General features: G+C 35.6%; 1 protein-coding gene, 1 long non-coding RNA gene and 1 pseudogene across 2 annotated transcripts in view; 1 reads left to right on the forward strand and 2 right to left on the reverse strand.

Annotated features, from left to right (window-relative positions):
- Positions 1-774: 774 nt before the first annotated feature.
- On the reverse strand, positions 775-12,605 carry LOC107196598. Its single transcript, XR_001518048.2, has 3 exons — positions 10,922-12,605; positions 10,244-10,388; positions 775-2,826 (listed from the first exon to the last, which is right to left on the reverse strand). It is a non-coding gene; the product is annotated as an uncharacterized LOC107196598 (long non-coding RNA).
- Positions 10,044-26,587, forward strand: part of PPM1E (protein phosphatase, Mg2+/Mn2+ dependent 1E) — a 121,655-nt gene continuing 105,111 nt past the window's right edge. The window contains exon 1 of the mRNA XM_015599210.2: positions 10,044-10,665. Coding sequence (XP_015454696.1) covers positions 10,211-10,665 — 455 coding nt within the window. The 5' untranslated portion in view covers positions 10,044-10,210. The remainder of the gene's footprint in view (positions 10,666-26,587) is intronic.
- On the reverse strand, positions 17,511-17,629 carry LOC112473463 (annotated as a pseudogene).

The raw sequence follows: 26,587 nt of genomic DNA on the forward strand, positions 1-26,587 counted from the left end.
TTGAAATGCATTTATTCTAGCAGCAATGACTGAATAAGATAGTTGAGTAGTTTCTACTATGTATCTGAAATGACCCTCTTTCTACTAATGGATTATTTCATTAGCCTTCTCATAAATTATTGCTGTTTAAATCAGCCAGAGTTGGCTTCTGTTTATAACGAAAGCCTCCCTTTGATGTTCACTTTTCTCTCTAACCTTAGAAAGATTATCCTAGTTCTTTATTTTAGTTGCCATATTAATTCTTTTTTTCCCAAATCAACATATTATCACCTATGTGATATTATCACCAACATATCTATCACCTATGATCTAAGCCCACTGCAGACCATTTTTAATTAATATGTTATAGTTCTATCAAATATTTGACATATTTAAAACCAGTTCCATTTTTTCCTCAAACTGCCTTTCTTTTTCTACTTAATTTCTCTTAATGTCAGAACTTTTCTCAAAGACTTACCTATGACAACTATACATCTAATCAGTTGCCAAATTATTGTGTAAGAGGTAGTCAAGTGCCAGCAAGTTGTACTGTAAGGACTTAGAAATTAGAGAAATAAATTTGCCCTCAATTAAACTGTGAAATCTTTAAAACCTTTACTAATAGTAGCTATAACATTTATTACATGAATACTACATTCTAGGGACTATGCTAAGTCCTTTACATGTATTATTATAAATAGCTCATTTAGTAACTTGTTGAGGGTAGATATTTTTATTCTCAGAGAAGTTACATTTATTATTCTTCAGTTGTAAATAATGGAAACGTACTGGCAATTTAAACCAAAAAGAATGTATTGAAAAGATGTCAACAACTTACAGAAACAACAGGAAGGCAGAAGAAGCCAGCTAGGAAATGCATGACCTAGTTTAGTTCCAGAGAGCCAGACTGCAGGGACCATAGGTATGGTCTCATGGTGGGAGCCCATAGAGATGAAATAACTGTCACCCTTCTTTATTTCTTGCTCAGGATTCAAAGTCTGGGGAGAAAGTATTCTATTGACCTGTGTCTGACCCCAGTTTGTGTTTGAATCTGTGAGAAGAAGTCACTGGGGTTGTCTTTGACTTGTGCAAGAAGAGGCCAGGAATCTGGTTTTAACATCCTGCCGAAACTACATACGATGGAGGAGAAGTAATTCCCTCAGAGAGACTGAGATGCTGCTAGGAAAGGGGTATAGCTCCCGTGCAACCAAAAACAAGAAGTGCACATTGTAATTTGTGATTTGCTCTAAGTCATGTTACTAGGAAACAGCTTATCAGGAATTCAAAATAAGTCTTAACTCCAGAGCCATGCTCTTAATTATATTAATGAAGTGGTTCCCAACTTGGGACAATTTTGCCTCCAGGGGACATTTAGCAATTTGGAGATATTTTGGTCATCACAACTGTAGGGACAGGTACCACTGGCATCTAGTGGGTAAAGGTCAGATATGTTGTTAAACATCCTAAAATGTACATTACAGTCTCCTATAACAAAGAATTATTTGGCCCAAAACAATAATATTGAGGTTAGAAAACTCTAACCTGAGAAAATATAGCATGGAGCTATATTCTTAAAATGAAGTGTTGGTAAGAAATGCAGTATGGAGGAAAAAGGATGGTCAAAATGGAGCAAACTTCAGTGTAACCACTCAAACCCCATTCAAGGAGAGGGTTATTCTTAGATTGGTCTTGATATCTGATCCTTATTGTGGAAATGGTTACATTAGGCTTTGTCAGTCTGATATTAAAATTTTGAATCATAAACTCTTATCTGATTTCATTCACATCAAATATAAACATGTTGATAATTGAATCTCAAGTACTTTAGTTACAGCCAGGTACAAATGTCTTGTCTTGATGGAAGTTATAGTTCTCATTGTAAATTCGTATGTTGTCTTTGTGATTTTTATGTATCAATTTCTTATGAGATTTGTTAGTTAATATCCCCCATGTAATTAAGTGTAGAACACTCAAACTTCTGAGCCTCCAAGTTCAAGTTGCTAAATTTTGTATGAATTCATGCAGATAAATGTCTCTATGGTAGTTTTTAACCAATTCTTTGACACTCCTCCCATCAGAAGTGGGGTGTATTATGTCCCCCTTTCTTGAATCTGAATGGGCTTATTACTGTTTTGATGAATAGAGTACTACAGAAGTAATGCTATTAACTTTTGACACCAGGTCATATAAAGCTATACACCTTCTCTTTATTCATTGGAACATTCACTCTTGGAAGCCTAAGCCATCATATTGGAATCATTACATGTAGGCATTATAATTGACAGCTCTAGCTGAGTTCCCAGTCAGCAGCCAGCTTCCACTGCCAGTTTGGCAACACAATCAAATTAATACCTTGAAAACAATTTACATACTAGTCATTTTTCCACTCAATTTTTTCAATATAAATGAAAAAATAATGTGAGTGAGTCATCGTAGACATCTAGTCTATTTGAGCCTTTGGATGACTGTATCCCCAACCAACTGGTATCTGACTACAACCTCATGAGACCTGCAAGTGAGAACCACCTAGATGAGCCCAGTCAACCAACAGAGCTGTGAAATGTAGTAAAATGGTTTTTGTTATAGTCACTGAGTTTTGAGGTAGTTGGTTATGCAGCAGTAGATACCAAGAACAGCCAGTTTGGAGCCTTTCTGAGTGGGTTGCTGGCTCTTCCCAAGTTGTGTCTTCAGGTGCCTTAGAATTTCAGATCTTCCTTTATAGTGTCTTAGCTCCTTCTGTTCATCTTCATTCCCACTGTCACGGGTCTTTTCTGTACTCATTATCTCCCATTGCCCAAATGATCTTTCAGCCTTGAGTCTCTCTTCTTTAATCCATCCTGCACTCATCTGAAAGAATGTATATTAAATTTTCTTAAAACATAGTTTTCATAATATATCTTTCAAACTCATTTTTTTGCTAATACTTGGAACAAATTATTGTAATTCCATCTCCCAGCATAGCTTAGATCTAATCTTGAACTTTTGCTCATGCCCATAGGCTTTATACCTTAAAGAATAATTAAATTATTGGCATATTTTTATAGAGATACAAAAATTTCAGAATTTTATATGACAAATATATTTGAAATGTTAATAATTTTTATGCAAAGGACCCAAGTTTATTTTGCATAGACACTTTGATTTGCTCTCTTTATGCAAATAACTACAATTTATTGTACTGATATAACGGGAAGTAGAGGTTTATCAAATCTTAATAATCTTCAACTTGCAGAATTACTGGAAACCACATGTGCTATATTGGTGCCAGATATGTCATTTATAGATCACTCTTTCATAAGGCAGAAAACCACTTCATATGCCCAAATCATTTCCTTTCTGGAGATGATACACTGTGTCAGCATGGTTACCATGTGTGGTAATTGATAATGTCTGTGCCACATGGCTTACTTCTAACCTTGTCCAACACAGCTATTCTACCACCTATGATTACCATATGTTACAGCACACTAGGTTAATGGAATCATTTCCATCTTCCCTTCTAGGCACAAATGTCATTGTGGCTCAATTCCATCAGCGCCACTCTCAATGAAGAATAAAGTGTTCAGTATTATCTGAGCATAGAAGACATCTTTGTGTAGAGTTTTCATATTTAGATGACTGTTTAACTTTAATTTTAAAAGGTAGTTGGATTTTTTGATGAATGCTCCAGAGTGGGGAATGGGCACCTGCCGACTAAAATAGAACATGATCAATATCACTCTCAATTCTTGAATCATATAAGAAGTATAATAACAAAGTAGGTATATGTATGTATATATCTATCAGATTTTTTTTCAATATTTGATAACCACGCAAGTATTAACTGGAGATAAATTGAGAAGTTAATCAATTTTTCTTAGTTACAAGCATCAATTATTTACCATATATCAAATATTTCATTAACTTTAAAAAAATTAAGACTTTTAAAAGTAATTTTAGATTTACAAAGAGTAGAAAGGATGTTCCATATATTCCCTCTCCCACACCCCTACCACAGTTTCCCGAATTAACATCTTAGTGAGGTACATTTATTACAATTGATGAGCCAATACTGATACATTATTATTAACTAAAATACATATTTTGCATTGGAGTTCGCTCTTTGTGTTGTACATCCTATAGATTTTGACAAATGTCTAATAATATATATCCACCCTTACACAGAATAGTTTTTGCTGCCCTAAAAATCCCCTTTCCTCCCTCCTCTTGGGCTCTTGGCAACCTATTCATAACTTTTAATTCTAGGAAATCATTTACTGCTAATTTCAAGTAAGTTCAGCGTTCTGGTAGCACCTTTGAAGACCTAAAACTTGCTTTAATGTCAGCTTGATCCATTTATAGTTCTTTTATGTATATATGTAATCCATTTTATAGTGCTTCAAAGTATTATTTGTTATTGTATTAATTGAGATCCAGTTAAGAAAACAGAGGAAGGGACTGAGCTACTGAAGTATGACCTCAGTTAACTAATTTATCTTTGCCCAGATTCCAAGGAATTCATACTGTGAAATCAAAACCATGTTGTTTTTTGGGGCTGGAATTTGCACTGAAACACTGGTCCAGTCCATTGACCCTATTTGGGTGATCCCTATTTTGCAGAGTGTCTGTAGGAAATTCAGGTAACTGAATATCTATTCAGTTATAGTCGGCATGTACCAGATGTATAAGTAGTCTGGCCCATATTTTCAACTTAGTAGAACAAATAGGAAATCTTTTTTAAAAAATAATTCCTTTTGCAGAAAGCCTGAAAGAAGAAAAGAACCCCTAAATAAAACTATTTAAGAGTTTAAAAAAAAAAAATAAAAAGAAAACAGGATAGAATACAGGGAATTGGTTACACAAGCGATAGAAGAGCTAAAAAGCCGAAAGGAAAAGTGAGTCAGTGTCTTAGTTCATTTGGGCTGCTTTAACAAAAATACCATAAACTGGATGGATTATAAACAGCAGAAATGTATTTCTCACAGTTTTAGAGACTCCGGCCCATTCAGTGTCTGGTTCACAGACAGCCATCTTTTTACTATGTCCTCACATGGCAGAAGGGAAGAGAGGTCTCTTTTGGACCCTTTTTTTAAGGACACCAAATCCCATGTATGAGGGTTCCACCCTGATGACCTAATCACCTCCCAAAGGCCCTACTTCCTAATATCATCACCCACCTTAAGGTTAGGATTTCAACATACGACTTTTGGGAGTACAGAAATACTCAGTCCATAGCAGGCTAGATTAGGAAGCTAGAAGCCACTCCAATTCTAGGCTGATGGACAAATGGAAGATGATAATGTTTCTAGAGGTCTGGGGCTGGTGTCACAAGCAAAAGCTGGAATCCCAGTAGACATGATCAGGGGAGCAAAGCTACAAAGGAAATGCAGCAGGTTATGGACTGAGGGAATAGGGAAAAAATGTTCTGGTTTTTCTCCTTTCCTTCTAGCTTCTAATTTCCTGCCAATTCCTCTTACGGGGTAAATCTCAGTTGAAAGTCAGCTGTCAAGAAACATGCTGAGAGGTAAACCCATATTTATATAGGCAAATAATTTTCAACAAAGAAGCCAAAAACATACAGTGGAGAAAGGAAAGCCTCTTCAATAAATGGTCTGGAAAGCCACCTGCAGAAGAATGAAACTAGACTGTGGTCTATCCCACACACCAAAATTAACTCAAAATGGATTAAGGACCTGAATATAAGAACTGAAACAATAAAATGCATAGAAGAAAACATAGGAACTAAACTCAAGGACCTTAGTCTTAAAGAGAATTTTATAAATTTGATCTCAAAAGCAAGAGAAGTGAAAGCTAAAATAAATGAATGGGACTACATCAAACTAAAAAGCTTTTGCTCAACAAAAGAAATCGTCAACAAGGTAAAGAGAGAACCATCTGAATAAGAAAATATATTTGCAAGCAACACCTCCAATAAAGGCCTAATATCCAAAATATACAAAGAACTCATACAACTCAACAACAACAACAAAAAAAACAAATGATCAAAAAATGGGCAGAGGACATACAAATGGCCAACAAATATATGAAAAGATGCTCAGCATTGCTAGCTATTAGGGAAATGCAAATCAAAACCATAATGAGATACCATCTCACACCTGTCAGAATAGCTATAATTAACAGGACAAGTAATTACAAATGTTAGAGAGGATGCAGAGAAAAAAGAACCCTTATACACTGCTGGTGGGACTGCAAATTGGTACAGCCACTATGGAAAACAGTATGGAGGTTCCTCACAAAACTAAGAATTGATCTACCATATGATCCAGCAATCCCTCTACTGGGTATTTACCCCCAAAGACTTGAAAACTCATCTCCAAAAAGATATTTGCACACCAGTGTTCATAGCAGCATTATTCACAGTGACCAGGACATGGAAGCAACCGAAGTGTCCTACAATAGATGATTAGCTAAAGAAGCTGTGGTACATATATACAATGGAATATTACTCAGCCATAAGAAGAGATGAAATACTGCCATTTGTGACAACATGGATGGATCTTGAGATAATCATGCTAAGCAAAATAAGCCAGACAGAAAAAGTTGAAAATCACATGATATCACTTATATGTGGGATATAAACCTAAAACCAACAAATGAGCAGTACAAACAAAGACTCATGGACATGGACTATAGGCTAGTGGTTATCAGAGGACTATAGACTAGTGGTTACCAGTGGGGTGGGAGAGGAGTGGGGAGGTAGATGGGGTAAAGGGGTCAAATATAGGGTTTAAGGGGAGGGTGAAGTGGGTAAAGGGGATCAAATATATGGTAGCTGAAGGAAACTGGACTTTGGGTGGTAAATACACAATAGAATATACAGATGTCAAATGATAATGTACACCTGAAAATTATTGGGATAACCAATGTTACCCCAATAAACTTAAATAAAAATTAAAAAAAGACGAAACATTCTGAATATAGCCTGAAAGAGTTGCCCCACTCCCACCCCAAATACAGAGCAGAACAAGGGAGGAGAAAAAGTGGATATGATAGCAAAAAGGACAAGGAGTAATAATAATCAATTTTTAACTTTAAAAATCAACTTTATTAAAGTGTAATTTACATATATCCTTACTGAAAATGTATGCTTCAATAATTTTTGACAAATGAATACACCTATATAACTACCTAGTTAAGATACAGAACATTTAATCAGTCCACAAAAGTTCCCTCTCCTCTGCCCTAAGACCCAAACAACCATTAATCTGCTTTCTGTCACTATAGTTTTGCCTGTTTTAGGATTTCCTATAAATGAGATCACAGAGTATGTACTCTTTTGTGCCTGGATTTTTTTCACTCAGCATGTTTCTGAGGTTCATTCATGTTGTTATGTTTATCAGTAGTTCGTTTCTTTTTATTGCTGAATAGTATTCCATTGTATGAATAAATATACCACAGGTTATTCATTCACCTATTGATGGACATCAGGGTTATTTTCAAGTTTATGAATAAAACTATTGCTAACATGTACAAGGGTTTTTTGTGGTGTGTATGTACATGTGTTTGGTGGACATGTTTTCATTTCTTGGGGGTAAATATTTGGGAGAGGAATTGATGGGTCATATGATAGTAAACTGCCAAACTCAACTGTTCTTTTTAATCTTATATCATTATTACCATAAGTGTCCATGAAAGCACATTGTGCATTTCCGCCAAAGAGTTAAGGGTTAGAGGGAAAACAATTTTTATGAGAAAAAAATATCTCAACAATCTCAAAAATAAATTAATACCTTTGATAACATATGCTTTCATAGTTCAATATTTTTAGAAAGTAAGAGGATTAGGGAAGTATAAGAGGAGACGAACTGAAAAAGGAAAGTAAAGCAATGCAAAATAATGACTTAAAAGACTTCTTGACAATGGCAAAATCATCCTACACAGCTGCTCTGAGATCTCAGCACTGCTGTCAGCAACCTTCTGGCAAAGGTACTCTGTCAAATGGATGCAGTAGGATCCATACCGATCTTTTGTGAAGGAATACCTTTATTAATATAAGCAAACACGCCTCCCATTTCAGTAATATAGTGGTGTGGGCTTTTTCTTTTACTGTTAGTAGTAATGTTTCCCCAACATATAACACTTCCCTTTGATATGTGGGTTGAGTCATAAATTAATGTCACAAATATATGTCATCTAAATGAGGAAGGCAACTACATTACAAAGTAGGAAGGTGTAGCTTGATATGAATTGTTACGGTTGACAGCTATGTATTCTTAAACTAAATGTCACCATATCAAATTCTGAGATATTAAATCGTTGGAATGTTAAATTGTGGACATTTAATTTTGCAGTCTTAAAAGTTTTGTCAGTCTTCTGTAGACATTCTGAAATGGAAATGAACAGGTAGATTGAAAACAAAGACAAATGAAGAGTTTTAAAGACTTTCTTGGAATTTCAGAAGTTGCCTTACACTGGTGATATTTTAAACAATAAACGTATAAATACATTTAGCTCATCTGAAAACAGACTTATTTATTGGGTCTTCCCGATTACTTTTGAGACAGAAATAAATATAGAGGACTCATGTGCATTACTCACTATAAACTTTCTATCATGTATTTAATTTCAAGCAGGGAGAGAGAATGAATGTCTATTTTACATGATGCTATAATGTACATTAGTGAGCTCAACCCACTTAATCTTAAAATAACAGTATCAGGTCAGGGATTTAGAATACAGTATTATATGAAAACAGTTGGCAGGGAGACTCCTTCTGCCATTAATAACTGACTAGAAATGGTATTTCATACCCTAAATCCAACTGAAACCCAGAAATAATAAATGGAGAGAATGGGGTGGATAATATGTGAACATGTTTTTCAAAGTAGAAAAAGAATCAGTATGTTTTTGCTGAATTATATGCTGCCATGGACATGGCAGTATGCAGTAAGGATGCTATCATCTATACAGCTGTATAACAACATAGCTTCTCCCTCTCCCAACCCCCAAGTATGGCTTGAAAATAATAGGTTTGTGTGTAGTTTGGTAAGAAAATTAGAATAATTTAAAGTCGTTTCAGTTTCAATCTAAGGGGGAAAAAAAGGCTAGGGGATTGGGAAGAAGAGCAAACAGAATGTGAAAAAATACATATTATGTAATAAAGTATATGTATTATGCAGAGTCTAAAGGGGTGTCTTGGTGTGCTGGAAAACTAATGGCTTTGCAGTGAAAAGACCTGGATTTAATCCTTGTTGCATCGCTTGTGCGTGACCTTGAGCAAAGTCACAATGTCTTTAAAGTTCAGTTTCCTCAACTATAAAATGGAATCATAATGCTAATGTCTTCTACCTTGAGGCACTATTGTAAGGATTAAAGGGTGAAAAACGACTTGTAAACTATAAAGCCCTATAAAAATAAGGTTTTATAAACATTGTACTGTTGAATCTTCAGAGACAGAGAAAAGGAAAAAAGTCTAGAAAGCTTTGGTGGATAACAACCTGAGTTCTAATTCCAATGTCATGAGTAGCTTTGACACCTCAAAGTGAGCAAAGTACTTAATCTTACTCGATTTTCTTCTTTGTGAGAAATGAGGATAACACCACTTTACAGAATCAAATGAGAAGGTGTGCAAAGGAACCCAACCGCTTGCTAGGTGTTTGATACCTTTCCCCTCACCAAACTACTTATTTAAAGGAACAAAAAAAGGTGTTCACACTTTTGGTACATTTCAACAGATAAAGACACTAAAGCAAGGCAGGAACGGATAAGGAAAATTGAGGTAAATTCAATCAAAGTGGGAACCAACAGCTAGACATGGAGATGTCATAGTTCACTTCATCCACTTGAGGCTAGGGTATCCATTCAAGAAAGACATTCAGGGTTGGAGAGCGGGCGAGTCGAACGTCTTTTCGACTACGCGGACTCGACGGGAGGGACCCTGAAATTCTTAATTAGAGCAGGTTGCTATGGCGATAGTCTCTAGGCAGCGTGGGTTGAGCTCTCTGGAGGGCTAGAGGGTGGGCCTCCGCTGGACCCTGTGCGCGTGCCCGCTACCAACTTTCCCTCCAGACCCGAGGGGCGGCGCGCTCCGCCCCCGGCCCCGGGCCGCGCACGTCGTCGCTCGGCAGCGCGCACGCCTGCGGGAGCCCTCTCCAAGCAACCTAGTGCTGATCGCTCGTGCCGGTGCGGCCGTTAACCGCCCTTGCGGGAGCCGGAGGCTCAAGAGCAGCCCCCTCCCCTTCCTGGGCTTCCCCCCACCCACTTTCCGGTCGGCCCCGGGGCATGAGCAGCGATGGCCGGCTGCAGCCCGGAGGAGAAAACTTACCGGCGCTTCCTGGAGCTATTCCTGGGCGAGTTTCGCGGACCCTGCGGCGGCGGCGAGCCGGAGCCAGAACCCGAACCCGAGTCGGAGCCCGAGCCCGAGCCCGAACTGGTAGCGGCTGAGGGGGCCGAGGCTTCGGTCGAAGAGCCTGGGGAGGAGGCGGTCACGATAGCCGCGACGAAGGAGGGGGAGCAAGAGCAAGACCCCGAACCCGAGGAGGAGGCGGTCGAGGAGGAGGCGGTGGCGGCGGCGGAGGGCGAGGAAGAGGAGGCGGCGGCCGCCCCGGGGCAGTCGGCTGTGCCGCCGCTGCCGCAGCCCCAGCTGCCGCCGCTGCCCCCGCTCCCGCGGCCGCTGTCGGAGCGCATCACCCGCGAAGAGGTGGAGGGCGAGAGCCTGGACCTGTGCCTGCAGCAGCTCTACAAATAGTTAAGTAGCGGGGCTCGGCCAGGGGTGGGCCCGCTGTCCCTGCCTCGTCCGCCCCTCAAACTGCTCTTTTCCGCTCTTCACCCCCCACCCTTCCACACCCGCGCTGGGCGCCGCTGAAAGCGCCCCCACTGCTCGGAGTCCAGCGGTGGGCTGCGAGCTGCCCACGCCCGCCTGGGTCCCCGCGCCCTCCCGCTGGCCCCGGCCCCTTCTTCCCGCTTCACTTCGACCGCCCACTTCTTGCTGCACTTCACACACCCTTTCTCCTGCGTGCCTCGAAGGTCCTTTCTTCCAGTCTTGAGAGCTCCCTCTTCTTCCCAGCTCCCTTCCTCCCGGAGGTGTTCTTCCCTCTGTCCGTCTTTTTCCCAGTCTGAGTGCCCTGTTGTTTGGCGGCGTTAAGAGACGCGTCTCGGTTCTAGGCTGAGCTGCGAGGTGCCTCCTGCGTAACCGCAACAATGATTGATTATAATACCGGCCCCATAGCCACATGAGGAGAGACGAGAGTAGATGTTTCCGTCAGGCGCTCAATGCTGAAAGTGTAGAGCTCTTTAAATGGCTTAATCCACAGGAGCCTAGTATCCTGGTTTAAAGATATTTGATATTTCATGATTGAGGGAAGTGGGGAGAACTTGGGAGAGAAGGGTAAGCAAAATTTTACAAGCGAGGCTTCAGGTGAAAGATATCTGAGGAAGCCCTAATTCGTTAAAGCGGAAAAGTCAGGCTGGTTTGATAAAATTGCAATTAGGTGCAGTATTTTCAGTCCATTAAGTAGATGGGTAGGGGAGAGAAAGCAGATGGCTTCGCTACACAGATGAGAGTCGAAAATAGAAAGGTCAAGGCTTTGCCTTTCATCCCAGTTCTGTTTTTTATGGGCTTGAAATAGAAACGTTTTACAATTGCGACTCTTTTTAAATGGAATTGTTCTGAAATAATGATGGAGGAGAATATTAACAAGTTTCTGGAAACACTGGTAAACTTGGGAATGTTTTGCCATTCTGTTGATAGTTGTAATCACAGATGTTATTCTGGCCCCCCGAAAGTTTACTACTGCAAGCTTCACTGCAATTAAATTCAGACTCACTTCTTGGATTTTCACAAAAGCCAAAATTAAGAGAAGGGCCTGGAAAGTAAATGTTTTGCCTTCATCTGACCTGAAAGACAGCTGATCAAATCATTTTTCTGTTAAAACAGAAGCTTATCAATAGGCAAAAAGTATTTAACATATCTGCTGTAGAAGTGGACTGTGTTGATGTTCCACACTTTATAGGCTATTTAAAATTTAATTTTGAAATACTATTTGATTACCAAAGTAGTAATGCTTTTTGGGAAATGAAAAAAAAAAAAATGGCGTGTGATACCACCACCCAGAGACAAACAGTATTAACATTTTATAGTCTTTCTAGTATTTGTGTAGTATCATAGAAAAGGGCTTACGAAATGTCATTTTTTTAACACTACGTAAAGACGCTTAAAACTTTCTACTAAAAAGAAAATGGAAATGTTTACCAAACTGGAAGAATTTACCTCAGCATCAGACTAACTGTATTTTGACATTTCTTATCTTTACAAATGCAGTTGCAGAATTAAACACATTTAGACATTAAAGAGTGTCCATTAAAAAGAGACTTGTTAGTTTAGAACAACCATGAACATTTGCCATTCAAGAAAGTTTTTTTAAAATAAAATCTGTATAAAGATGATGACAAGTAGATGTGTGTTTTTCCATATGGAAGGGGAGCAAGATTAATTTTAATAAACATATAAACTAGAAAAAGTATTCAATTGATAAAATGAGTATCTGAGAAAAGAAGTTTGGATCTGAAGCAAAGTTTAAGTTGGAAAATATTTCGCTTTAAGTCAGAGATGTTTATACCATGTTTTGTGCAGAGGCTATTAACCTATTTTTATTCAGATATAAAATGGCTGGCTTGTTTATGTAAAGTAACTTCAAGATTCTTAACAGATTTAAACAAACAAACCAAAAAAGAAAAAAAACCTTCACAGTTTAAAAAAATATATTTTTAATGCTTTTAGTTTTTATTTCATTATTTATAAAAGGAAATCAAATCACTTAGAGGAATCAATACTGGAAGACACTGTAGGGATAGATCATTTTCTCTCCAAGCATTTTATTTTACAGATGAGAAAACGATGGATCCAGATTCAGAAATGACAGATTATGTACAAATGATTACAACATTTCTCAGCATGATCAATGAACCTCAAAACTCTCCCTGACATATTTGAGATGTTTGGGTTCTCAAATTTCCTAGGAAATACTTTAAAATAATTCTGATTAGGAATATGTTGGAATCGTTTATTTGGGGAAAAAAATTTTTTTTTCCAAAATATTTTTTCAAATACCCATCTAGTCTGTTTATTCTGAGAATTCTTACTATTTTTAAAAAACTCTGTCATGCTTATCAAATTGTGCCAAAGTTCTTAAGTGAAGTTACCTCGACTATATATTCACCAATTTGATAGTTGGGACTAGTGTAAAAAGAAAATAAAATTGTGTTAATGCCAATTTTATAAATCTCTACAGTGTGTTTTTTTCTGTCGGTAGTTTAGAAATATATACTATGTAGCTGCTAAGCAGACAAGTTCTCTGAAGAAAAAAATAAAGGTGCTTCTCAATACTGCCTTATGTATACACTGGTTGAAAATTTACTTTTAAAAAAATATAGTAAATATTTTTCAATATTTTTCTTCTTTCAAAAGAGTTTTAAAATAGGAACAGCAGATATATTTATCATTCTTCATTTTGGTAAACTCAAAGCTCAGCACTAGCTAGAGATAAGCAGTTATTTAGATAAGTAAAGGATCAAGGTTTAAATGGACAAAACATAGTTATAATTAGCAACAAAAGTTATTCAGAGCAGTATTTGGGATAAAGTTTTTGCCTTTGGGCTTGAAAATGGGAAATATGTATTCAGATATTCCTCTCCTAGATAAAAACAATATGTAACATTTTGAAAGAAAAATAATTAAATATATTCTAATTACATAATATTAGAATTTCTGAGGTCAATGAGAGAATCTCTTTGAAAAAGAGATGGCGTGAGATATTTTATAGCTTTGAAATAATTTGCAGATAAAAAAATTTAAAAGTGATCTTAGAGCAAATGCGAATATGAAGCTACTTGTGTAGGTTACATGGGTCAATACTGTGTATTTTATTTCTCTGTACTTTACTGAGGATAAATCTATTAATCCCGAAGAAACAAATACTCTCAAGTCATTTCTAGAGCTACATGTCATTACATTTTTAGAGCAGTGCTTCCTTAGTTATTCATTTAGCCTGGGTTGAATTACTCAGGGAGAAGACAGATATCTTAGCAGCCTAACAAAGTTAAGTAGTTTCAGATGGCTTACAGTAGTAATGAAGGTGGGTACTTTTAAAAAATGGCTTGGAAAAGAAAATCGTTGATTATAGACACTAATAATTCATTGAATTGAATTGTGAATTATGTGAATCATTAATGACTTTGAGAAAGGTCAGAAAACCATTAAACTTTGTCTCATATATATAAATGGAAAAATACATGGATGCTATAATACTCATTTAAAACTACATCTTTTTTTCTTATTAAAAAGTAATAAATGTTCACTTTTAGAAGTGGAAAAAATTCACATTAGCAAAAAGAAGAAAATTAATGCCAGCTATTTATTGTTAACCGTACTTTTCAGATTCTTTCCTACCTCTCAGGCTTCCCCTTATTCTCTGAGGTTTTTAGTCCTTGGCCTTTTCAAGTCTGGTTGACTCGTCTGTAGTCGACATCAGTCTATCCCAGGGCTTTGGTAATTGTAGTTATTCTAAGGCTCCAGATTCTATCTCCGTACATGCTTTGACTGCTAATGGAACAGCTCTACTGAGATGTCTAAAACATTTCACAAATTAAACTGTCCAAATTGAATTCAATCCTCCAACTCCCTCTATCTCCCCGCAAACAAAACTAAAACCTGATTTTCTGGTGGGTCCATCCATGATTTCACCTCTCACTGGTCACATTCAGTCAATTTTGCATTGTAAATATCTTATAAATATGCCCCTCTCCATTCCCACTGTCATTGTCATCTCTTGCTAGTTTCACTTTTCTGCAATATACTCTCCCAAGTGTAGCCAAAGTGATTCCTCTGGAATCTAGATTATGTACATTGTCTAATCGTCCCCCACTGCTTAAACATTTTTACTCTTTACCTGGAGTTAGCCAGACTGCAAGGTTAAAGGTACAGTCCTGCAGACTATTAAGTCTGCCCAAGACTTCTAACTTCAGCTGCAACCAGTTAGGGTCTAACTGCAAAGTTAGAAGGAAGAGTCTATATAAGACCATTCTTCTGGCACCATTTATAAATTTTTTCTCAAAACCACCCACAGATTTCATAATTCACTAGAAAGACCCACAGAACTCCCTGAAAGCAGTTATACTAATGGATATGGTTCATTATAGGGAGAAAGATACAAATTAGAACCAGCCAAAGGAAAGGATACGTGGGACGAAATCTATGAGGGTTTCAAATAAGAAGCTTCCATTGTCCTCAAGAGATGTTTTACGCTCCTAGGATCGATGTGTAGCAACATACATGGAGTACTGCCAGCCCAAACATGTCTCTTGACCTTCAGTTTCTATTATAACTTACTAATTGGTTGCCCACATGATTGAACTTAGTTTTCCGTCTCCCCATAACTCCCTAGGTGAGGTACTACATGGTCAAGGGGCCCCCCCAACAATAACAAAGACACTCCCATTACTCCAGAAATTCCAGGGGTTTAGAGGTTACCTCTCAGGAGCCAGGGACAAAGGCCAGATCTCTCTTTAAGGAAGGCCAAATTCTTTATTATACCTTCATCACTTATCTCTCCATTGCCCTCCAGATAAAATCCACACAAGGCTTTATAATCTTGTCTGCCTTATATCTAAATCACTATCCATCCACCCCATCCCACCTCTACACGTCTAGAAACTATACTTCAGCTATTTTAGACTACTAATATATTAATTTGAATATACTGTATTGGGCTTTACCGCTGAACCTTCACACATATTATTCTTTGAGCTTGAAACACCGTGCTCCGCCAACTCCCACCTCATCCAGTTCAATCTCTTATCCATTCTTTAGGTCTCCATTTAACAGTCCTTCCTTTGTTCACCATCCTCACCCTCATAATGAGTTAGGTGTCTCTTCCATATGCCCCTCCAGAATACTCAATGCTTATTCCTTTTATAGTACTCGTTTAATTCATTATTTTATCTTTTACTAGACCAATGGATTTCAAAATGAGGTTTACCCCATTGGGATGAAGGAGAAAATATTACAATCTATTTACTCATGTACAAAATATGAAATTAAGTGCTATTAATATTTGATATATTGATGGAGATTGGCAGCTTGTTAGACAACTGATTTCATGTCACACATGGTAAATGAGGTATCCTGATGAAGTGCAAATTTCACAGCTTACAGGAGTTGACAATGGTACCCTCCTTCCAATTTTCAGAACATTACAAAGTATTAGTTTACTTGTGCTGATTAAATGGATTTATTGATTATATTTCCTGGTTTTAACAGAATTAACCCTTATAAAATCACACCTGGCTTTAAAAAATCCTACAAAGAAATATTGGGTTGAACATATTTGTAATGCAAGCAAGCATAAGAAATAACAAAAGAGCCTATACTTCTTCCATCCTTAGTTAAATTAGTTTTTTAAAAAGATGATAGATATCATATCTGATGAGAAATCAGCAAAAATGGAATTATTAAGTAGACTATGTGAAATAGCTTACTCGAATACTGAAGAATAGTTTAGAATAGTGTGAGAGTGTTGTGTGCATGTGTGCATGGGTGTATATGTTGAGAGGGGGATGTGGAGGGAGGCACATACGCATATGGCGGGGTTCATGATGCTCCAAATTTTTTAACGGGGTTCTTGAGCTAGTGTTTGGAAACAGTTGCATTAGATTATAAGCTACCTGTTTGCCATCATATTCCTAGGTCAATAATGACAGGCACATATACAACACAAAATAAATATTTGCTGATCCAATAAATGAACTAAGAGATTTTTAAAAAGATACTGTTCTTACTATTTTAAACTTTTTTGAGTTTAGTAAATTTTGATATTCTCACATTTCAAGACTTTTTATAATAGAAAATTTAAAGTATATAAAAAGTAGAATATTGTACTTATCACCCAGCCATAATGACCAACTTGTGGCAAATCTTGCTTTCATCTATCTCCACACATCTCACCCAACCTTCCATTTTATTCTATGCAATTTTTAAATGAATACTCAATAATCACAATTTTATTCGACATTTTAGGTGTAACCAATTTGTAGTTACTCTAAGAATATCGTGAAGGTCATCCTTTAAGCAAACCTTTGATTTTTCTCAGAATATGTTCCTAGTGTTGGGACTATGGTAAAAGACATATTTAAGGCTTTGATATATAGTTTTAATATGTCCTTTAATATGGTGTTATTAGTTTGCCCTCTAAGTAGATATATATAAGAAAAAGATTATTGGCATTATGAAATAATTTAAACATTTAGAACATAATAAAGCAAAAAATCCATATACCCAGCATGCAGTTTCAACAAATTATTATAATTATTTAAGATTATTTTAAGGAAATAAAAATTTCATATGGAATTGAAAACTTTATTGTCACTCTTCTCTGAACCCATTCCCTTTTCTTTCTTCCCAGAGGTAACTGGAAATTCTAGGAATGTATACTTCTGGTCTTTATTTTTATATTTTTACTACACATGAATTTGTATGGTCAATATACGGCGAGCTTTTTTGTTTCTCGTTTTGTAGCTATCTTTTTTTTTTTTTTTAATGCCTACAGCACCTGGTATTCCTAGGTGGTCTCCCATTCAAGTACTAACCCGGCCTGACCCTGCTTAGCTTCTGAGATCAGATGAGATCGGGCACATTCAGGATGGCATGGCCATAGTCTTTGTAGCTATCTTGAGACTAACTTTTTAATGCATTCCATTGTATGATTGAATTATGATTTATCTAATCTATTGATGGACATTTGGGTTGTTTCTAATTTTTGCATATTACACACTATATTAGTTAATACTTGCTGCTTAACGGGTAAATCCTGAAATCTCAAAGTTTAACTTAATGTAATGTTATTTTATTTCTTGCTCACAGAGTACTTCAGTGGAGGAGGGGAGCTGTTTTTTATGGAGTGATTAAGGGACCCAGGCTAATAAGGGTCTGTCATCTTCAACCTATGGTTTCTAAGGTTGCTCTAGGCATCAGCATCCAGCCAGCAGACATAACAAGAATGGAGAATGGTGTTGGATGTTTTTAGGGGCCAGTCCTTAGAAGTGGCAGATGTAATTCTCTTCACATTCCATTGACTAGAATTCAAGTCATGTGGCACCACTCCGGGCCCACATTTCCCAGCAAACAGGACTGGGAAATATAGTCACTAGCTTGGCAGTTAATTTAAGAAAGAGCTCTACACTATGGAAAAAAGATAGCTGGCAGCCTCTGCCCTACACATAATTCTATTTGGACATGTTTCCTTGTACATGTATTCATAGATTTCTTGGGTACATACCTAGAAGTGGAATTGTGAGATTGAAGTTATGTACACTTTTACTTTGTTAGATATTGTCAATTTACTTTGTCCAGCAGTATTGTACGAGAGATCTGGTTTCTCCTGTCCTCACTAATATTAGAACTGCCATACCACTCATCTTGTATTTTTATACTGCTATGTGCCATTAATGCCACTGAACTATGTTGGAAAGAGGATAATACTTATAGCTGACTGTGATCTTGATTTTGGGCATTTTGAAAGAGGACACGTGCCTAAAAGTCTAGACCAGCACCATCCAATAGAAATATAATCGAGCCACATATATAATTTAAAATTTTCTATTAACCAAATTTTAAAAATTGAGGAGACAGATGAGTTTAGTTTTAATAATTTATTTTCTTTAACGCAATATATCCAAATGTGATATATCTAAATATATTACCATTTAAGCATGTAATGAATATTAAAATATTATTGAGATATTTTGTATTTTTTATACCAAGTTTTCAAAATCATATGTATATTTTTCACTTATCAGTTTGGAATATCACATTTCAAGTATTTAGTAGCCACATGGGGCTGGCTAGTGGCTACTGCACTGAATGGCACAAGTTTAGACTTAATAGCAAAACTTTAATTTTATAAATATCTGACATTTACTGTCAAAGTCATATTTAAATGGATTCTTACTCCAATCATCAAATACATCTGTATTTTGCCTTTGGAGGAATAGCAAGCTGAATTTATTTTCCCCAGATTTCTTTCTATGACTAGAGAATAATCTGATTTAGGTTTAGATTATTGAATGTTAATTTCTCCTTATATAGTTAATGGGTGGTAGTTTTCTATTAGTTTTGTACTGCTGTGTAACATGTTACCATAAACTTAGTGGCTTAAAACAACACTCATTTATTATCTTATAGTTCTGTAGGTCAGACGTCTAGGAATGTTCAGCTGGGTTCTCTGCTTAAGGTCTCAAGTCAAAGCCAAAGTCAAGTTATAGGCCAGGCTGGACTCTTATCTCGAGACTCAGGGGAAGATTCCACTTTCCTGCCCATTCAGATTGTTAACAGAAAATAGATCCTTGCTGTAGGTTTGAGGTCCTCATTTCCTTCCTGGTTGTCGGGCTGAGTGTCACTCCTAGAAGCCACCCACATTCCTTCTCTCTCACATGGTCCTCTCTATCTTCAAACCTGCAATGGCACATCACATCCTTCTACTGCTTCAAATCTCTCTGGCTTCTCTTACTGCTAAGCAGAGAAAGCTCTCTGCTTTTAAGGGGTCTTGTGATTAGATCAGGTCCACTTAGATAATCTCCCTATCCTAAGATCAACTTGCCATATAAACATAACACAGGAATGATATCTCATTAGTAGTCAGATTTTAATGATTAGAGTGTAGCATCTTTGGAGGACCATTTTAGTAATTTTTCACATCATAGTAGAGAAACAAGATAGAAAAGCATTTTAATTATTTTGTTTAGAGGTCTTTTAATTTCACTTCTCCATAAAAGACAAATACTCTCCCATTTCTTTTTGTCTCCACTCCTACCAACCTGGTCTGGGCCAAGCTTTCATCAGCTCTTAGCTGACTGTAACAGTACTCTCAACTGTTATTTCTGGTTACCCATTTCCCTCCCTCCAATCAGTTTTTCATATAGCAATCATTTGGTCTCACCTTGATCAGCCTCTGTTGTTGCCTTGTTACTTTGCTTCAATCACAGTAGTCTTGATTTAGTTCCTAGAACCTGCCATGCTCTGTCCTGTCTCCAGTTCTCGATACTTTTGTTTTCTTTGCTGCAACTTTCTCCCTTCTCTCCAACCTGTCTAACTTAACCAGTAGGTCTTAAATCTCTCTTCCTCACAGAGGTGATTCCTTACCTATGGTCTAAATTAAATCTTGCTTTTTAGTTTTCATAGCATCCTTTACTTTATATCCACTTACCACAATTTATACCTTTACATATACATATTCTCTATATATACATGTATTCATGTGTTAGTTTTTTGCTGTCTCTTCCCTAGAGTGAGGGCAACAAGTAAACAATGTTTTGTTCACCTTTGTCTATACAGCATCTAGTATAGATCCAGGCACATAGTGGACACTCATTACCTATTTGTTGAATAAATGAACTTTTTATCTGCTAGGTCCACCAGATTGTTTCCTTTCCAAATTTTTATAGACCTATTCTCATTCCCTTCTTTCTCTTTATCATTTTCATCCTCTGCTCTCCTCTGAATGGTAGAAGAGCTTGGCTTTCTATTTTACTGTTGGTGTGTTTATTAACATTTTCAACTATGTAGCTGCAGAAATATGTTTGCAGTTCTCATTACTGATTAACACCCACAACTTTGTAAATTAACATTTTCATGGACTTAAGAGTATTCACATATAAATTCTTTGAGAATATTGTGAACAATGACAAGTTTAAGGAGTAATAATACTGTATAGAGAGTAAGGAGCTAGTTAAAAGATTGAGAGTATTTTTAATTCCTTGTATTTTCACTTAAGACTTTACCTTCTGGTGCATAGCTCTGAGGAAGACTAGTCCATTACTTTCTATCTTGGTTTAAGTCATCAAAGAAAAAGAACCGAAAGACTAATTTGCTGGTTAGAAATAGCAAAGTTAATTTTTTCCTGATGGTGTGATTCCATATGATTTATAAGATTCCTACAGAAACATTTCAGTTCTTTCATGGACTTAAAGTATTTGACTTACTTCTACCACAAAGCCCAGCTTCCCATCTTTGATCCTTATAATTTCTTATTCACACTTTTCTGCTTTGTAAATCTAAATACTAAAACTGAAAACTGCTTTTTAATAAAGCCTGTTTTTTGCAAAGTGTATTGTTTCAGTTAATATTCACCTTTGCATTAACAAGCAACAACAAAAATATATAATGCCCTAAGATGATATATATAGTATTTATTAAATTGTTTGAGGTATATGATATATAAAATTATTTCTTAGGCTAAACTTTTAGAGGACAAGAATCATGTTGTGATGTTTTTTTAATTGAACCTAATAAGTTATCACAAATATGAGAGGTGACAGTCATTAAATCAGGCTATTACTAATTTTGCACTAAAAATGACCTTTGAAGGTTTGGGATTTGATTTCTGGAAACCCTGAATATATATTACTTCATATAGTCTTGGTTTAAGGCAGCTTATAAATACAGTCTCATCTATTACTTGAAAGACACCTGTCTTATTATTCACAATCGACTTATATACTATCAGAGGAACAAAATATTTTCAATTTTTCAGGGTCGTATGGAAAGTTAACTGTGCATCTAGAAATAATTTTCAGTTTTTTAAAACAGATCAATACAAATTTGCATTTAAATGCCCTTTGAGAGGATATTCTCTGATCTTGGATTGATAAATGTAAATATCTTTCCATAAGACTTAGTTAATAGTATAAACCTGCAGAAGTTCAGCATTTTCTGCACCTGAAGTAATTATAGAGCTAGAGGTAGTAGTTTCTGTTGTTTCTACTAGATTTATTAAAAGCTCGTTCAGGCACTGTTTTATATTTATTACCTCATTTAATCCTCACAAAAAGTATTCATTATTAGGTTCTATTATTAGCCCACTTTGCAGATGCAAAAGCCAAGGCACAGAAAGTTTAAAGAACTTTCTCAAGTTTCCACCATCAGGAATGGCACTAGGATGTGAACTCAGGTAGACTGACTCAAGAGATAATAGCTGTGAAGTTCATTTTATGATTTTCATACTGTGTTACAAACATTTCTATAGGAAGAAATCTCAGTGAATATGCAGTTCAGATGTTTGAATTTTGACCACTGCTGTTGCTTAGTTCAGGCCCTTATCACTTCTTGCTTTGATTACTTTAGCAGTGTCACAAAAAATTTTCCTGCCATTAATCTCTTTTCCTTGTAATCTAGCCTCACTGAATTTTCCGATATAATTGAATTCACAGCAATTCTCTACAGGTATCATATTATTTTTTGCCTCTGCCTTTGTAGATGCTGTTTCTTCTTCATGGAATATCCACTTTCCTGGCTAACTGTAACTAACCTCCCTTTTGAGGGAGAGAGGGTGTTTGGATTTTTACTTTACCTTCTACCCCAAAAGTCCGTTTTGCTCAGGTGTTACCTATAAATAAAGAGTAGTTTAAGGTGTTTGCACCAAATATTTTTCTAAATCTTGCCTGTAATGAAAGAAAAGGTCAGTAGTTAGTGCCATTTATTAAAAACAGTTTGAAATCTAGAAATTCTTTAAACAATAGACTGAAAAAATAGTTCACAACTTGTATATAGTTCATAACAGTGACAAACATATCACTTCACTAAGATACTTGAAGATATTTTTGTCCATTTTATACTTGACTAATGCTGCAATCTATTTAGATTTTTCAATTTCAATATTAATTTTAAAAATAGCCAAAGGCACCTATTTTCTATACAGTTTTAATGCCTAATGCCATCTATTCAACATAGTATCTTTTTTTGAAAGAAATCCTTTTTAATTTTTTAAAATTAAGTAAAAAGTGAAGAGAAATAGTATGTGATTTTTTTAGAAGCCAGTAAAGTACATACTGGTCATGAATAAGCAGTGGATTATAAATTAACATAAAGCAATGATCACTTGTATTTTAGCAGTTTCATGAATTACAATTCCCAATTGGGTTCATAGGCTATAACATAGTTTTGGAATCATTATTATTGTAAAATCATTATTCTTTTGCATAATGCATTCAAAAATGACTTAAAGCTTGAGTCAGAGTCAGAATTCCTTTTTAAATGTTCAAATATCCAGTTTATGTTCCATATATAATAATGTAAAACTATCCTTGACTATCAAGGAAAGAGGGAGGAAATAGGACAAGTGATATCGACTTATAGTGAAGATCTGTAAAACCGAATATTAAAATATATTGAAGATCAAGTATAAAATAAAAGCATTCTCTCAGAATGAGGCCTTACAAATACTCTTATTCGAACCAACTAATTAAACATTACAATGGAAAAGTCCATTAAATATTACGTTAAATAATTAGTATATTTTTATATTCTTACATGGGTCAAAATTACCAAACCATGAAGCTGAATTTCTTCTCATTTCCCCAAGGACTGTAAATGGAGATTTTAATTAAGCTTTGCTATGTTAAGAATTTTCTTGGTTTTAAAAAGCTGTTTATTTTACTGTAACTTTTCTAAGGGTTGTCTAAATAAAGATAGCCATATGTGTGGCTTGGTAATTTTGTGGTTAATTTATACCATGAAGATATTATAGGTATTCAGTTCCTAAGGCATGTTCAAGAAAATCATTTGGTATTTTGTAACATGTATAATTAACAGTAAATTTTAAAACTAATCTGAATAAAAACAGTATCCCTTTTTTTTTTTTAAACTGACATTAATGGAGTTTATTTTCTTATTCACTTGTTTTCCACCTCATTACAGAAAGTATTTCAAGTGGCAAATTAATTTAACTATAATGGGAGTAATATTTATTAGTCATCAAAAAGTCATTAAGTACCTACCATATACCAAGCACTGTACTAAATGCTGCTTATACAGAAATACTTGTTCCTTTCCTCAAGAAGTGTGCGGTTTAGAGGAAAAGTCAGAGAAGTTAATCAACAAGTTACACTACAATGTGAGTATAATAAAAGTTATTGTTAACCCTTTTTTATATAAGGCGATATACTAAGCACATTACATGCTGTTATTTTGTTTTTAAAACAAGAAATTAATGTTTAGCAACATTAGGTAACTCATCTAAGTTCACACAGTAAGTGGTAGAATTGGTATTTGAACTCAGATGTGTCTGACTCCATAGCTTCTTATCTTGCTGCCTCTGTATGTACACTCATAAGAATTAAGACACAGCAATGCAGAGGATTTTGTGGGGACACTGGGGTGGGTATGCCAATGTAGGCTGTTAGGTTCTGGAAGGGGATATATAAATTGAGTTTAGAAGACTAAGAATTAGCCAAGAGAAGGAGCCAGGAAAGATAAGTTGTGCTACACTGAGAGACATGTAGCAATCAAGGTAAATTGTTATTTATACCAACAGTAAATCAATACTATGGTCCATTTGTGTGAAGAGTATAATTTGGGACATTCCTGCAGACAGACTACCATGTGCAAAAAACATGAAAATGAGAGAATGTAACCCATTTGGGACTTGTCTTACTGTTATTTCTCTGAATAAAAGAGGGTAAATCTTCAAGAAAGACCAGAGAAATAACCCTAAAAGTTATTTATTCATTCATTTATTCAGTCAATATTGGGCACCTGTAGACTTTGTATTTACTGTATCTCTGGAATTTTTAAAGTCATAGAAATGCCACTAATGGTAAACAAAATGCCACATAATCAGGAAACAGAGGAGCCCTATGATTTTTCTGCCCTCTAGTTTGTCTTATTTGGCTTTTAGAACAATGGCTTCTAAATTTTAAAATCTTTCTCTCTCTCTTTTTTCTGATCATTTCTCTCATCAATGCTACCTGATGTGAACCTGTGGAGATTTTAGAACTGAAGACTGCCTAAAGTGTTCTCATTTCAACCATGCGTAAATCTTATTTACTTCCTAAAGATTTATGAAAGGATAAGTATGTTTCTCTTATCAATATCCACTGTGTGACTTTATTTTTCAGAGGGTAAATGTACTAAAAGTACTAAAGCAGATTCATTCAAGGACTTATCCCAAGAGATAGAAGCACATCAAGCTGCTGGATGGATATACAGGACAACACAAGACCTAGGTCTAGGTTATAAATCAACATATAAAATTTCGGAAGTAGGGAATGGTTTCTCTGAGTTATTGAAGGAGTAACGTTTATCATTAGACATGTTTATCATTCAGCGAGAGAATTGTTAGTTTATTTTCTCTTATTTTTACAGCCTAAAGAGACAGCTTTCAACACTCATTTCAAATGCTATCTCCTACTAGAAGGAGGTCTGCTGGAAGTAATTATTCCCTCCTCTGAACTCCCCAGTATTTTATCTGTGTCTTTTTAAAAGACATTCAATAATTCCTTCCTTTTTATTATGTAATTTGTATGCAAGTCTTATCTCTTCTATTAAACTGTATGTATCTTCCTTAAAGCAAAATTCAGATTTGATCCATAGCACTAAACTTTGTATATATAAGGCACTGAGCTAATATTTAATGAATTAAAGCACAGCATCCATATCATAAACTAAATCATTAAAGCAGTGTTTCTTAAAGTGTTGGACATGAATTACGAACTTCAGAAACATCTGGATTGTTTGGTTAAAAATGCAGGTTCCTGTGTTCCTGCCCACATCTACCAAATAAGAATTTCTGTGAGTTCCAGGAATCTTGGTTTGAATAAAAATCTAGGTAATTATGATGCACACTAAAGTTTGAGAACCCACTGCCTTAGGGAGAAGATAAGAATACAAATTAAAATTAAATTTATATAAAATTGCGATGTGCTTATTTTTAAAAAAATTTTAATTTTTTATTTTTCAGTAGAAATAAGCATACATTTAATGTTAAAAATAACATTTTGTATGTAGCAGAGTGTAAAATATAAGAAGAAAAGAATGAACAGGAAGGTATTTTCAATGTAATTTTTCTCTGTCAGTGAAGATCAATGTTCAGTATTTTGGAGCTTTTAGTGTTAAAAAGCATATTTAGATGTAAATAATTTTGAATATCGATGACCATTTTCTATGAATGCATTAGAAGTAAAGCACCATGGCTTTATAACTAAAAACTAAGAAAAGATGTATTAAACATTCTTATCTGCACATTCTTATATTGCTGTTAGCATAGATGTCTTTTAGGGCACGATTTCCTGTAATACAGTTTGTGACTAATAGTTTTATTGTTAAGAAATAGTGTGGTTTAGATAGCATTTAACAATACATGTTTTTCCTTATCTTTCCTTAACAACACAGTGTATTTTAGGTTTACTTGTCTGCAAATGTTTTATCTATAATTTTTAAAATATGAAATTGTTGATAGAATGCCAGCTGTCTTGGCTTATGCATTGTCGAAGTTGATAAGGGCTAGGATAAGCTGTAGCAAGCAAGTCCAATACTGATCTTCATCTAGGCATTTCTTTTATTTCTAATATAAATCTCTTCTTGGCCTTTTGTCTGAGATCAAGTGTATTTCTAATGTGATATGCTTTGGTCTTATAAACTTAAGCTGTTTTTATAATAATTATAATTATTAAGATAAGACAAGAAATGCTTAAATAGTGTTTGTAATGTAGAGCAACTAGTCCTGGTACTTTGCATATATATTTATTTAATTCTCACAACAACTAAGTGAAGTAGGCACTGTTGTTACCAGCCACACATTACATGTTTGGAACTGAGGTACTGAGTAAGAAATCTGTCCAAGTT

This window comes from Pteropus alecto, unplaced genomic scaffold (assembly GCF_000325575.1).
Source record: "Pteropus alecto unplaced genomic scaffold, ASM32557v1 scaffold98, whole genome shotgun sequence".
In the NCBI taxonomy this organism is placed as follows: Eukaryota; Metazoa; Chordata; class Mammalia; order Chiroptera; family Pteropodidae; genus Pteropus; species Pteropus alecto.